At 40.2% G+C, this 14644-nt stretch overlaps 2 protein-coding genes across 2 annotated transcripts; one reads left to right on the top strand and one right to left on the bottom strand.

The window, feature by feature from the left end:
• Nucleotides 5761–10179, bottom strand: LOC8081063. Its single transcript, XM_002465319.2, has 10 exons — nucleotides 9990–10179; nucleotides 8098–8273; nucleotides 7753–7813; nucleotides 7548–7646; nucleotides 7371–7465; nucleotides 7156–7233; nucleotides 6921–6988; nucleotides 6596–6706; nucleotides 6251–6482; nucleotides 5761–6151 (listed from the first exon to the last, which is right to left on the bottom strand). The coding sequence occupies exons 1-10, from the start codon at nucleotides 10084–10086 to the stop codon at nucleotides 6041–6043; spliced, it is 1128 nt and encodes a 375-aa protein (XP_002465364.2). The 5' UTR covers nucleotides 10087–10179; the 3' UTR covers nucleotides 5761–6040.
• On the top strand, nucleotides 12264–14379 carry LOC8083716 (probable NADH dehydrogenase [ubiquinone] 1 alpha subcomplex subunit 5, mitochondrial). Its single transcript, XM_002467918.2, has 2 exons — nucleotides 12264–12727; nucleotides 13949–14379. The coding sequence occupies exons 1-2, from the start codon at nucleotides 12391–12393 to the stop codon at nucleotides 14131–14133; spliced, it is 522 nt and encodes a 173-aa protein (XP_002467963.1). The 5' UTR covers nucleotides 12264–12390; the 3' UTR covers nucleotides 14134–14379.

Genomic DNA, 14644 nt, shown 5'->3' with positions numbered 1-14644 from the left:
CATTTTCTTAAGCATAGGGGTTTGAACATTGTTCAACCATGGACTAACATTTGAAGGAAGAATTTTGGAAAAAAAAAACAAAAATGCCGACAAGATAAGGGCCATTTTTGGACAGTGTTGTCCTTTTTTAAATCATTATTAATAAAGCAAACAGTGGGAGCCTCCCCTGGTGTATTTTCTCTCAAAAAGATAAGGGTCATTGCCTATGCTATGAGAACAAAGGTCGAGTTTAAAAACCGTGAAATGAAACTCGAAACAGCCTAATATATCAGTGTCGCAGCATGGGCTGGATCAGCCCACACAGACAATCTCGTAGAGGCATGGGCCTAACCCACACGTAGCTCACTGTCTTCAATTTTTTTTCAAGATTCTATATTACATCAAATCGTTAGATGTATACATGGAACATTAAATATAAATAAAAAATAACTAATTACACATTTTATTTGTAATTTATGAGACAAATCTTTTAATCACAGCTAGTCTATGGTTGAACAATAGTTATTAAATACAAACGAAAGTGTTACAATAGCCGAACCCAAAAAATTTTGTAAACTAAACAAGGCCTCTGTAAGTTGGGGAGCCACATCCAAGAGCCCAACACATCCTAGCTCTGCCATCCTCTTGTTCATTTAATTTCCTCGTGTTCGTCGTCTTCGCAGATGACTCGATCGTTCACGCATCCCATGGTGAAGCCTAGGGTTTAGCGGCTACACCTCTCCCTAACTGCTTGGCGACCACTGTTCCCGCTAAACCACCGCGCGGCCGATGGACGTCGACTCAGACCTGGCCGCCTCGAGCAAGCCCACATAGATGGACCTCGATCGAGGACCAGGCAGTGGCAGAGGATGAAAAAAATTTAAGATGGGCAAAGTCGATAACAATATATACTAAGCTAATACTCCCTCTATACCCGAAATTCTTGACGTTTATGACATGATTGTGGTAACCAAGGAGTGACTAATTAGAGGGTATTTTTCCTCCTTTGCCCCTATTAAATATGTGTGTAGGTGTAGTCTTTCCAAGAAGATTTCATAGTCCAGTCGGTTGGTATGTTGGGGTCTTGGCCTTGAGGTTGGCAGTTCAAAGCCCCTCCTAGGCGCCTTTTTTTTGCTTACTTTTCCACAGACGCATTGATTAGGTAATGGGCGCGGCGGATTGGCCGGACGCTGCATGCGGGAAGAGGAAGAGATGCGGCCTGACGCACATGCGGGGAGAGGAAGAGACGCGGTGCATGCGGAGAGAGAGGAAGAGACTGTGCATGCGGAGAGCGAGGGCAGGTGTAATACCGTCTCTGCGAGGCCTTGGGAGCTGAGAACGTCAAGTTTAACAAAAATGAGCCGAGAGTGCAGAACGTCACCTTCTACGGGTACGGATGGAGTATCTCTTAAAATAGTTCACTAGACATGGTAGTCAAACACAAAGTACAAGCATTAAGGATACAAATAATTATAGAAAATACAAGCAAATAAAGTCAACTAACTTCGGATCTAATATCGTATGAAGCCCCGGATCAGTTATAACGTGATCCGGATTAAACTGAGTTATAATACCTTCTCCATCAGTTTCAATCTCCTCCTCAACTTGTAATGCTGCCATTTTATTTTCTATCTCCTCTTCAACTGTAGCGACAGCTTGTTCGAACTCATCTGAGTCAAAGTCATCTTTTCCATATTAATAATTTATAATTCCCTGCGTTTCAAAATCAACCAAAGCAAATTAATTTGAAACCCAAAAGATTGAATAATAACAATGAGAAAACTAAAAAAAATATCAGAATTAGACGAGTTACTGCATATCTGCTGAGATGCGACCTGTGTCCTGCGAATGTGAACTGTGAGTGCCGAATCTTTCGACATATACATAGAACATTAAATATAGATTAAAAAATAACTAATTGTATAGTTTGTTTGTAATTTGCGAGACGAATCTTTTAAACCTAGTTAGTCTATGATTGAATAATATTTATCAAATACAAACGAAAGTGCTACCGTGTTCATTTTGAAAAAAAAAATTGCAATTAAACAAGGCCTTCGTCTCAACGTCGTTTATTGCCGACTTGCTGTTGCTGAACAGGGATGAAAACGGTACGTATATTTTCCGACCGTATTTGAGACCGAATTTGTTTAGAGGGGTTCAGATTTGTTCGTATTCGAGTCCGAATATTCAATATCCGATACTGAATACTTAAATCGTATATTTATGATGTCGACATCTAATCATATCTTATCCGACATGATTGATATTATCCGTATTCGAATCCGAATCCGACCAAAAATATGAAAACAAATATGATATCGAGATATCCGTCCGTATCCGATCCGTTTTATCTCTATTATCTCTATTGTTGACTTGATGCTTGCACCGCGTCTGCATCTGAGACCGAGAAGAAAAGTCACGAACTGCCGAACTAGCGAGCCACGATAGGAATTTGGAGCAGCCGGCGGCCGAAGGCAAAGGGTTTGTAATTGCGCTAGAAAAGAGATATTTAATTTTTTACCATCATTACGGAGGACACCTCTTGAGATCACATTCTTATATTTGGCACTACGCTTTTAGCATCACAAGCACCAAAGTAATATAAAATTACCATATTTGCAGTCGTGACGCACCAAGTTAGTTGGCCACACTAGCAAGAGGCGAAAGGACTAGGTAAAATGACCGCTAATGCCCCTGCCCCCTCTATTCCCTCTCCACGCACGGCCCGGCCCAGGATGCTTGCTCCATCACCAGCCCCATCGTGTTTCCCTGTTCGAGTTCTCCACCTTGAGGTTGACGAACCCGGTGAGGCAGCGCATCTTGCGCGTGATGAACTCGGTCTAGCGCGCTTCTAGCTCCACGGTGGAGGTCACCACCACGCGGAGAGCGACCATCTACGGCGGCGGCGGTGAGCAGGCATCGACGTATGGGACGACGGTGGTCATGCTGCAGTTTGTGTCCACGAGCGACCGTATAGGAAGTCGAGTGTGATCGGCTTGAATTGGATGGGCGCTAGGGCCATGGCCTGGACCGGGACCAAGACTGGGACAGATGTAGTGGGGGCACGCCGTCGAAGCGCACCGATGCCGGTGATGCCCGCTCTCCTTGGCCGCCTGGGTTGATGGGCTGGTTCAAGATGTTAATCGCTGCCCTGCACGGACACATCCTATTAATCATTAGACTGTGTTGATCGAACTAGGCGTTTGAGCTAGTTGGCATCAGCAGAAGCGTGCTAGCAAGTAGCAACTTGTAATTGCCCACGAAGGTTCAGCAAGAAAAATTGGATTCGCTCATTTATACACAGTAATCCAACTATGTAAGAATGAACTAGTTACACATCTAGAGTTCTACTATTCCTATATACGATACAACAGCAAGCACAAGAATAGGAACAATTATAACTTATGAGAACAAGAAATTAAATGGTTATTTTACACCTGATTTAACACCGTCAAGTGTTAAAAACAGGTAAAAGGTCATAGACAGTGGCGAATCCAGCTATGAAGTTCATCGGGGTCATCACATTTATACAGTGGGGTCGGCACCATTGTTTAACTATGATGAACAATAATTCTCCATTAATTTTTTCAAAGTCATCGGGGTCAGGTGACCCCAATAGTATAGGCTAGATTCGCCCCTGGTTATAGAAGAAAGAAAATTTTGTTTTGAGCCCCTACAAGTAAGTTCAAAAGAAAAGAGACAAAAAAGAGACATTTCTTAGGACCATATATAAGCTCTTTTTGAACCGTACGTTAAAGTTTATCCCGTCGCTGAGCTGAACTAATATAATCATCTTCATTGTAGGTGCGAGTAAAGGTGCAAGGATACAATTGTGTTGTGTAATCGGTCGTGCCATAACTTTGTACGTAATTCTTCGCTTGGCTTACCACTTATTGGCGTTTCAACATTTTTATTGGCTGATGAGCTCGGGATGCAGAAAGGAAAGAGTCACGAGAATATAAGTGTGACAGAAATTTTAGAGTCCAAATAATACTGGTGATTGCTATGGAACAGTATTTTTTGTTTCACAACAAATTAGCAACATGAGCAGGTTTTTTCAACTAGACGTTGCTCTATTTTGCTACACTACTTTAGCAGTATTTTTTTAGTAACTGAATATTGTTTCTCTCCATAACATTTTAGCATAAGGATCAGGATATGACCACATAAGGCTGTCTCCAACACGAGACTTATTTGAAACCCAAATCTAAAATGGGTCTCCAACACAATACCTATAGCCTTCAACAGAGTACCCATACGGAAGACCTATTTTGGGTATTAGGAGAGGCATAACCCAAATTTGGGTATCCTCTCTCTTCAAGACTCATTTGCAGAGAGTGTTGTCTTTTAGGTCTTGTTGTTGGAGAAGACTAAAAATAGGTATGAAACTTTTTACCTGTAGCGCTACCTAAGGGACAAATGGGTCTTGTATTTAGGTGATGATTGTTCGAGATAGTCTAAGAGTGACGAAGCTATATACATGGTTGTGGGTGCAGATACACCTAAAAAAATAAAATATCATGAAGCAAATTGATTTTTATTATTATGTTTATGACTAAAGTTTACACATCTATAAGTAGACGCTCCACCGTCTAATTGGATCTATCTTCATCACTGCATATGGGTATCGTCTTATTCATCAAAGTCAAATGAATGAAATAAGATAACGCGCTCCATGAACACCAATACTCTACATCTGTCTGCTTCAGCTTTTGTTTATGATTTTTTTTATATTTTGCTTCCTTAGATCCTTATAAAAAATACAATTCTGGAAGCTAAATCATCTTTTGTTTGGCTATTTTTTAATAAAATGTTAATTTTTTGAGAACTACACAGTATAACATAGACACTCACAACGCACATACACTCATCTAGTTTATGGGGTTTTTTTTATATTTTGCTTCCTTACATCCATCTCGAAAACAATACATTTCTGAAAGCTAAATTATTATCTTATGTTTGGCTAATTTTTTTAATTTTTTTTAGAATTACACAGTATAACACAGACACTCAGAACACACGTATGCTTACTCCTATGAACACGTGTATGCAAGCCTTACCCCTATGAACATCTCTGAAGGACTGAGCCGGTCGATTATGAAATTCATAAAGTCACCACAGGCACCTCGCTATCGACGGGGACGTCGCCTACCACCGAAAGCATAGCACCACCATAGATGCCTCGCTGTTGACAGGGATGTCACCTCCCACTAAAAGCATAACGCCGTAAATCCGAATAAATCCAAGAAAATATGAGTATCGTGTTAAGTCAAGGAGTTAAACCTGGGTGGACAGGTTCAACCACAAGGAACCTAACAAGCTGATCTATAATCAGTTCATAATAAAATATTAATACTTTTGATACCAAATAAGTACTATTGAATTTATGGTAAGATATATTTTTATGTATGGTACCAAATAAGTACTGTTGAATTTATGATGAGATATATTTTTATGTTATACCTATTTTATGTTACAAAGTTTAACTAGTGATGAAGCTATAATTACATCAAGAAAGGTAGTATTTGTTATAACCTGCTAGTACCTCGAGTTTAGGAGGAACCTATAAATGCTTCACTTGATGGTCAGACGGGCATGACATTAAAGAAGAATCAACATATACTTGCAACATGGACGTTGGACGTACAATCAGATAGCTAAAGATTATTTAAAGGAACCCACATCTTATAATAAATTTTTAGGACCCACGATCGAGACTTCTAAGTACTACTATCTTGAGATATTTATTATATTCAATAACAATTCAAGTTAAGAAAAAAACATAATTATTTTAATTGAGGCCTATCTTTGAGAAATAGGCACGAGGAGCAAGAAGGCAATCCTCCCTATCAAGTATGGTTATTGTCAAGACATGTAGACTACCACACAAATAAGCAACTACAGGTGAGCTTCTCTTTTTTAAACATGTCATGGGGCATCAACATCATACATACACTAACAGGAGAAGAAGAAAACACAATGTTTATAAGCTCCTTTCTTGCCCAGAAGAATCGTTCATAAGCTTCTTTCTTGCCTGAAAGAATCGAAGCAACAACAACTTTTAGTTTGCCGAGAGGAAGTGCACTCGGGCCAGGGGATACTCCTTCCTAGCCACCCAGACGCCACTCTGCAACCACTGCATGTCTTCCCATTCTAGGTTATCCTGCAACACCTACATCATTGTCGAGGTAGCAAATGCCAAATGTAAGTTCTAATTGTCTCTTGATGAAGAGTTTTAAGTGTAATCACCAACAAATTTAAGTTAAAATACCTCAAGCTGGTTTACTGGTAGTGGGATGCCGAAGGAGCGCATGGTACTTTCAAGCATGGCCTTCTTACAACGAGACCATCGGAACACATCACGTGTTTCATGCTCCACAATGCATCTATCACCATTTTGTGAGTGGTGACTGATGCTTTGGTGTTTCTCCACTTCTGCTTTAGATGCATTAGAGCTTGATCCAAGAATACAAGACTTCTCTCCACTAAAGCACAGTTCATACCTGTGTAAAATTGTAACAACAGTGAATTCTATCAAAGTAAAACTTGGAAAGCAACTAAAGAATTCATGAACAAATATTTAGAACTAAATAAAAATACTAGCAAAGGCTCGTACCTATCAAAGTTTGTCTCTAAATATATGACTTCTCCTTTCTTCAGTCTAGCAAAAGTATAAAGAGACTTTTCAAGTCCCTTATCCGCAACAATGCTTATATTGTATTTTAACCTGGACAAAAAGAATGCTAGATCATATTAAGTATCCTAAAACTAAACATATAACTAAATACAAGAGAACAACTTCAAAAGGCACATTAAGTCTATTGTACCAAGAAGATTGAAAACACGCTATACAAAATCACAAATGGCAATACAAGTGATGAACTGAACATAATTGTAGTGATGAAATATAAATGACATCTTTGAGTGCAGATCAAGGGTACCATGGCTCATTGCAGAGATTATATTGTATAGTCACTTCACGGACAAATCTTTGTTGACACAAAGCATTCTGTAATAAACACATATTGGAAAATTCTTAGTTAGAGTAGAGAAAAGTTTGTTGGTTACGAAATCTACCTTAGACCAAAACAAACATCCATTAAATTAGAAATAAAATTATGAGAGAATAGGGAAAGATAAATGAAAATCAAAAGAAAATTGCGGAAGACGCTCAACTACAACTGGAGCAAGAGTAGGCTCCACAGCTGATGTGTGGCTAAGGCGTGGCTCGAGGTCAATGGTGCCACCACCTTTCTGAAAAAGCATGTAAAGGAAACTAAGGAAACACTCCATGAAATAGGACCATTATAAGGTTTCAAAAGGTGACGACATCGTGAGTCCAACAAAAAAGGAGGCATGGTAATATTCTATATTGACCGCACCCTTCATACCTTAACAATGCAACAACGTTCTATCCAAAAGCTACAACTAACCCTAGCACCCCAAGCACGTGAACGCACATTGTTCCTCAATGTTGAAGTATAACCTGCGACATAACGTGTTATGAGTAAGCACCATCTGTTCCAACCAAGATCGACAAAACTATCACAAAATGCATGGAAACTTACTATCTTGTGGTGGTAGAACCCGAACAGTTGCACGGAGCTCTTGGATGGTAGATGGTGGAGCAGAGGATGTAGGGGAGTAGTAACCAGTATGCATTAGCACTAAAAAACACACGTTAGTAGAGTACCTTTTAGAAACTTAGAACATAGTACATAGGAAAACTTTCCAAACTACTTTGAAGCTTAGAATAGTAAGAAGGAAATCTACCAGCCACAAGATCTGAATCATTTGTATAAATATCAGTTCCCCAAAGCTGAGCACCTTTTACCTACATAATAGCAATCTTGACAAATAAAAAGGAGATACAAGTAGTGCAAGCTTGGAGGATATTTTTTTAGAAAAATGCAAACAATGGAAACATGTAGGTATGCATAGGTGTAGCTATGAGGAAAATAGAAAACAAGTCCATAACTAATAACAAGCAAGTGAAGCTCTAATAGTATTACTCTTAAGCCATAACAGAGTTGCTGACAGAGTTCAGTCCCAACATGGAGAGCTAGGGTAGCTAGAAGTGACCAAAACAGAGATTGTCTACCATATTTGTATACTCACCTGACGATTATTGGATGTAACAAATTCCACAGGTATTCGAATTTCAAGGGTAGGAACATTTTGTAGACTTTTAGTGTTTGTAGCATCTTGAGTTGCACTGAACTCTGTCCATGATTTCAGCAGCTCTTGCATGCATTCCCCAGCTTTGTAAACAATAGCAGAGACCTCAGACTTACCTGCAATGAAGAGAAGACTAAGATATCAAAACAACACATTAAATATTATAGTCTACCCCATAAATAATTTCATGCACATCGTGACAGGATGCTTATTATTTCTACAGTGCACCTGATATGGAAACAATATTAAGAGGGTTATTAGCCTTAACAAGGTTACAAGTACTAGGAAGTCTATCAGTTTAATAAAAGTTATATTATGATCCAAAATTATCATAGTGTTGTAGAGCTAGCTGTTGGAGGTAGCAACAGAAAACTTAGAAGCGCTAGCAAATGATTGCAAAAAGTAGATGATGATTATGTGGCTGGTTTTAGTGGGGCAGTGGTGTTTGATGGGAATAATTGGATGCAGCAAGTGCAGCAACATTGGAGGGTCGGTGAGCACAGTTGAAAAGGGAGGGCGAGTGCAGCTACGGTAGGGCAACTGCAATAAAAACTGATTGTGAAGGATTGATAAGGACATTTTTGGTGTAGAAAGGTTGGATGCAAGTTGGTGGCAGAGAGACTGAGGGCATGGGCGGCAACAATTTGATGGTTGGTGAAAGCACTTGGGCGGGATGTTGAGGTAGTAGAGCAGAAGAACAACATGCAAAAGCATCATCCGATTTGTTGTAGTTAGGACTCAGGATGATTTGTGGGCAAAGACAACAAGAGAATATCAAGTGCAGGAGTGGAGAAGTGAGAACAGACAACAGATACAGTGAAAACAATGATTGGAAATTTGTGATGGGTCGGGTGGCAATGGACACAATCACTACGGTACCAAACATTGTGAAACTAGATGAATACAACATTACAACGGCATGGGGGCTCATTACTCTCTAATCTTTAGAATTCTTCTATCAAGAAGATGCTCTGATCATATTGGCGAGAAAGAACTATATACTAAATTGAAACTTGATTCGTCCTCACCTACCTTTGTAGTTTTAAGAAGAGTGAAATACGTCAATGATTCTTAAACTTGTCTAGGGATATCATCTAGAAAACTAAAACAAACTACTAGGTGTCATTTTCTAAGGATGATGAAGATGAAGATGAAGAAGACAAGGAAGTGGCTCATTTTGGCTTTTGAAAACCTCTTTTCAGCTAGCTGAAGAGAGCCTACATTTAAAAACCACGCACATGACTCTTAAGAGAAAGAATATGCCATGTTTCCCAGAAATGGTATATGTTCGACACAAAAGTTCATGCTGGAGACATGAAGTGTAAAATATGTACTGGATAGTAGGGAGCAATATATCATTTAATCGCTCACCTTTACTAGAGTGTGCGTGTGTAGGAAATCAAATTTCTAGATGCACACTCCATTTTAGGAAATAAAATATTTTAGTTGCAAAAAAGAAAAAAAATGGAGCTCGCCCCTGCCGTTGGTCACCGCCCCACCGCGGGCGCTAGGCTTTGCCTGAGCACCCACGGCGGCCTCCCTCTTCCCCTCTCCCCCACCGATGCCATCTACTCTTGCTCTAGTGAGCTCGCCCATTATCATCTTCTCCAGCTCCAGTGAGCCTCCATTGCCCCAACCTTGCCCAACCGCCCCTACCGCCGCTAGCTCCCCTAAGCTGCCCATCTACCATTCCCACCGCTTGCCTACCTATCTCTTCCTAGCCGACCATTCTATACCTAGTCGAAGTTGGAGAAGAAAAAGGAGAGATCGCCAAAACCCTAGGTCTGAAATCAAGAAGGAGGGAGAAAGAGGAGAGGAAAGAGGAGGCCTACATAGTGTTGCTGCCGCTGGATTTGGCAGATCCAGCACCGCTGTAGCCGGATCCGACAGATCTGCCACCGCCGCCATGGGATGCACCGAATCCGCCATGGCTGGTGCGGGCGCGGGGGGATGCCGCCGGTGAGAGAGAGATAGTGTTTGAGGGCGCGAGATGTGGGTAGGCTTTGAGTGCGCGAGCAGGCACTGAGTGCGGGTACGGGCGATGTAGCGTGCATAGACATAATTAAGCATTTTTGTTAATTGTTATAAGATGCTATAATCAACATATCGATTATATTGTCTTGCAATTGCAAATAATTTTTTGCTTATCTTGCACAGAAGATCTTTGAAAGCGCGTTAGAATAAAACAAATCACTCTTAGGGGAGGTTGCATTGTGTTTCATTGTATTGGTAAACATGGTAGATGTGTTTCATTATAATAAAACTCTTTCTTTCTTTTCCCATAAATACCATACTAGATATGTCATAATTTTGAATGAGAATAAAACTCTCACTAAGACTGGCTTTAGACCTTGATTGTTTGTCTATAGGTTGTGGATCAGTTTGCATATTGTTACAATATGCACTTAGATTCTCCTATTGTAGATTGTTACAACATGTAAGCTAGCGGGGAAGTAAATGTTGTTGGTTGTTAAGATCTGGTTATAATTTGGAACTTATTTATTTCAGTTATCATATAACAACATGCAAGGTACACAAACAAGGTCTTAGAGCATTTTCAGAAGTTGCAATATTTTGTTGCTAAAATGGTGTATACAACCCCCTCCCCCACGTCCCATGCTCTCATTAAAAATGCAACAAAATATGCAAAAAATCCATAAAAATTTGGATGGGTACATGATTCAAATCTCTATGCTTATGTAAAGCTTGAGATGCAACATAAATCTAGGCAAAGAGATAAAAAAGTGAAATCATCACTCCAGTGAGATTCCAAGTAGTAATTAAGAACCATGTTTTAGCTAGAGTATCGAATACTGCTACTTTCTGTTTGTTTTCACCTTGAAGATAGAATATTATGAGGTATAGTAAACAATATTAGTTTTGTTGCCATTTTTTAAAATAACAGACGGAGGATGATCCTTTTAATAAAGTTAATTAGGATAGAAATTTTGACATGTGTGATTAAAGTGAAAGTTACATTCGAACCGAAGCATCTTTATCGAATCATGTACTATTTTTATCAAATCATCAAGCTTTATTAATTGAGAGTGGTTACATCATTAATCAGAAAGTTCATAATAAAGCTAGGGGGCTCATTGTCCCAAGTATAATTTTGCTTAGATTGCATAGGTCTTCTTGGTAGTTCATGCGCCACCTGATTTGCATTTCTATTACAATGCTCAATGGACATTTCCTGAAAATACTTTAGATGATGTACTCCCTCCGTCCACGAAAGAGTCAATTTCTAGAGTTGTCCTAAGTCAAACTTTTTAAACTTTGACCAAATTTCTAGAAAAAAATGCTAAGATTTATAGTATCAAATTAGTATTATTAGATTCATCATAGAATATATTTTCATATAATGTGCATTTTATATTATAGATGTTGTTACTCTTTTCTATAAAGTTAGTCAAACTTTAAAAAGTTTGACTGGCACGGATTCTAGAAATTGATTCTTTCATGGACGGAGAGAGTATTAATCTATTTTTAATTTTTAGTTCAAGCGAAGACAAACAACACTCTAAAATGAATAAAAGAACTAAATATAAACTTAGACAAGTCCAGTAGTAGTCTAGACATCGCATAGCAAATGATAACAATCCCACCATCCTACAATTCAGGATGCCAAACAACAATAGCATTTTACAATATAAAGTATTATAACATCTTCAAGAGTCTTTTTTAATCCGCTGTCTAAATTATTATTTAGAGATCATTTGAATAAAAAACACTCTCTATATCTTTCTACCTTCTAATAGTCTTTTATATCTTGTATGCACTCTAGAAAACCAGTCCCACTTTTTCACCTTTCGCTAGCGAAAAAATTTAGAATAGCGGATGACATTATTTAGAGATATAATTAAAGAAATTATTGGAGGATATGTTTTTACTAAAATCTCTATTCACATACATATTATTAGTTAAGATAGACTCGAGTTGCTCTTACAATCCAAGTTTTTTACAATCCACAATCTGCTTTTCACAATCTCTAGTGGACATAAACAGACACTAATCTAATATACTTCAAACTGCAGAGAGAGAGAGAGAGAGAGAGAGAGAGAAAGCCCACGCCACCTGAACGAAGAAAGAGAATGAAAGCCCACTCAACTGCGAGTCCAGCCCACACAAACCACACCAACTCTCCCCAATCCAGCAGCAGCCCTCGAGTGAGTCGTCCCCGCACCTCAGCAGAGAGACGCCACTACCACCACCACCGCAAGCGACGACGGCGAGATGTTCCTGCGGCGGATCTTGACCGGCGGTGGCGGCCTGGCGGCGCTGAGGGCGGCGCGCGCCGTGAAGGAGACGACGGGGATCGTGGGCCTTGAGGTGGTGCCCAACGCGCGGGAGGTTCTCATCGGGCTCTACACGCGCACGCTCAAGGAGATCGAGGCCGTCCCCAAAGACGAGGGCTACCGCAAGGCCGTCGAGTCCTTCACGAATCACCGCCTCCAGATCTGCCAGGAGGAGGGCGACTGGAAGACCATCGAGGACCGAATCGGATGCGGGCAGGTCGAGGAGCTCATCGAGGAGGCCGAGGACGAGCTCAAGCTCATCGCCAAAATGATTGGTATGTGATTCTTGGCTACCTTCCCGTCACCCCCGTTGTCTCTACAGTTTATTCCATTTTTATGGTTTTCTGATCCGTAGGCAGTAGTTAGTGTAATCGATGTATTTGATGTGTAAGTTATTGTGTGATAGATGGCTTCACTGATTTGGGGACATTGATAATACAATACACGCAATAGGTTCATCTAGGAAAAATGCTATCGTTTGATAATAGTTGGTGGTAGGATTGGAATTTGTTGCATAGTCATTGGAATTGTAGATAGATGGGAGGTTGGTGTGAGGTTACCTTATTATCCCTAGAACTCTCTTTTACATTGTTCAATTAGTCTATGGCTCTAGGCCTCTAGCAAAATGAGGGTGAGTTTATGGACTGATCAGTGATTAGTACTTGAAAGTACTACTGGTGACTAGAGTGTTTATATCTTGTGTGCTTCTGGTCTCATGGTGCATGCTGCATCTGGAAATGGCCACCTATATAGGAGCAGTGTGTCAGAGTATTAAACTGATTCCTTAGGATCTGATATATCACACTGTATCCTTTGTACTATACCACTAAATTTATTGTGGAACATTTAACCTCTTATTTTGTGGTAGTTCTGATGAAGGTGACAGTCTACGGTGTTCATATCTTTTGAGGAAAAAATGTAATGGGTTTAATTATAGTCTGTTTGTGTCTCTGAGTTAGCAGAGTATAACTGAAATAAATCCCAATGTTTTACGTGCCCTTTAATCTTATTTCTTATTCTGCAGTTCTGCTTTTAGTTTTTTAGCATTATCAAGAATGCAAATCAAGCTGGTAATAGCAATGCACTGTGAATACCTTCTACTTCAACAGTGTGCTCGTATATGCTTTGCCATGCACATGTAGCTGCAGAACTTTAATTTTATATATCAGTGTGATAATTGAAGAACATACTTTTTAGTTTCAAAAATTATGTTGAGTGCATGGGTTTGAGGATACCTTCAATTTATCACTTGCAAGTTATTGTTACTATACCGCTGGGTGGCCAACACTCACACTGTTACACTGGCTTACTTCTCATCCATTCATCTATTCCTTGATTATGAACACATGTCTGCTGCTATATTGCAATACTGCTTGTCTGCAAACTGATGTTCTAGGCTTTCAATTGCAGCATATATGTTTGCATGTATTTGTTGGCTGATGCAAAACTTTGTGCTTCGTTTTGTTTTAATGTGATTCTGTCTGAATGAATGGCAGAATGGGATCCATGGGGTGTTCCTGATGACTATGAATGTGAGGTGATTGAAGACGACACCCCAATTCCTAAGCATGTTCCTCAGCACCGGCCTGTTGCTCTGCCTGAGGAGTTCTTCAAGACACTAGATGCTGTCAAATCTGATCCCGCTCTGCAAGGCGATGCTCCTCCCCAAGTGAAGGCATAAAGATGACTCTTCCCGTTCCCGGTTATGTCATTTCACATTTTGCTGCGTTGAGTAGGGACTAGTTTCTTGTGTCATCTGCCAGCAATGTGCTTGTTCCGAGCAGAATAAATTTCTGGCGAGTACCTTCAAAGAGTGAATTTGAACTCAGTGATTCGACACAGTAAATTTGTTGTCCATGAATACTTGATGCCCTGAACATCGTTTGTTTTGACGTTATAATCTATGATGACGAAATATTGAATGCTAGTTGGAGTTCATTGCCTGGTGGCCATCGGCCCATGGTGATGGTGGAGTGTGAATCTGGTTTGGCCCTGGCCTGTTAACGGCAGCCAGAGCCGTGGTTAGCGTAACTTGGCGTGGCACACCCATGGCCCAGGTTGGGTGCGGGAGGTGATCTGAACTGGATTGCTGGTCGCGCAGCCGGGCCAGGGCGTCGGCTGTAGCTGCGTTCTTCGGTGGCAAATTGGCATACTGACGGGATCAAAGGAAAAACCAGGGGCTATCGGCGGGC

This window comes from Sorghum bicolor, chromosome 1, assembly GCF_000003195.3.
Source record: "Sorghum bicolor cultivar BTx623 chromosome 1, Sorghum_bicolor_NCBIv3, whole genome shotgun sequence".
NCBI classification, from domain to species: Eukaryota; Viridiplantae; Streptophyta; class Magnoliopsida; order Poales; family Poaceae; genus Sorghum; species Sorghum bicolor.
The sequence above is the reverse complement of the archived record's forward strand: the minus strand, read 5'-3'. Positions and strand labels throughout refer to the sequence as shown.

Bases quoted from the DNA above. Each gene is read 5' to 3' on its own strand.
- LOC8083716 (XM_002467918.2), top strand. From the start codon at position 12,391: ATGTTCCTGCGGCGGATCTTGACCGGCGGTGGCGGCCTGGCGGCGCTG. The intron at 12,728-13,948 runs GTATGTGATTCT...AATGAATGGCAG, and splicing joins GCTCATCGCCAAAATGATTG to AATGGGATCCATGGGGTGTT.
- LOC8081063 (XM_002465319.2), bottom strand. From the start codon at position 10,086: ATGGCGGATTCGGTGCATCCCATGGCGGCGGTGGCAGATCTGTCGGAT. The intron at 8,274-9,989 runs GTAGGCCTCCTC...TCTTCATTGCAG, and splicing joins TCCAGCGGCAGCAACACTAT to GTAAGTCTGAGGTCTCTGCT. The intron at 6,152-6,250 runs GTATTTTAACTT...ACAATGATGTAG, and splicing joins TACCAGTAAACCAGCTTGAG to GTGTTGCAGGATAACCTAGA.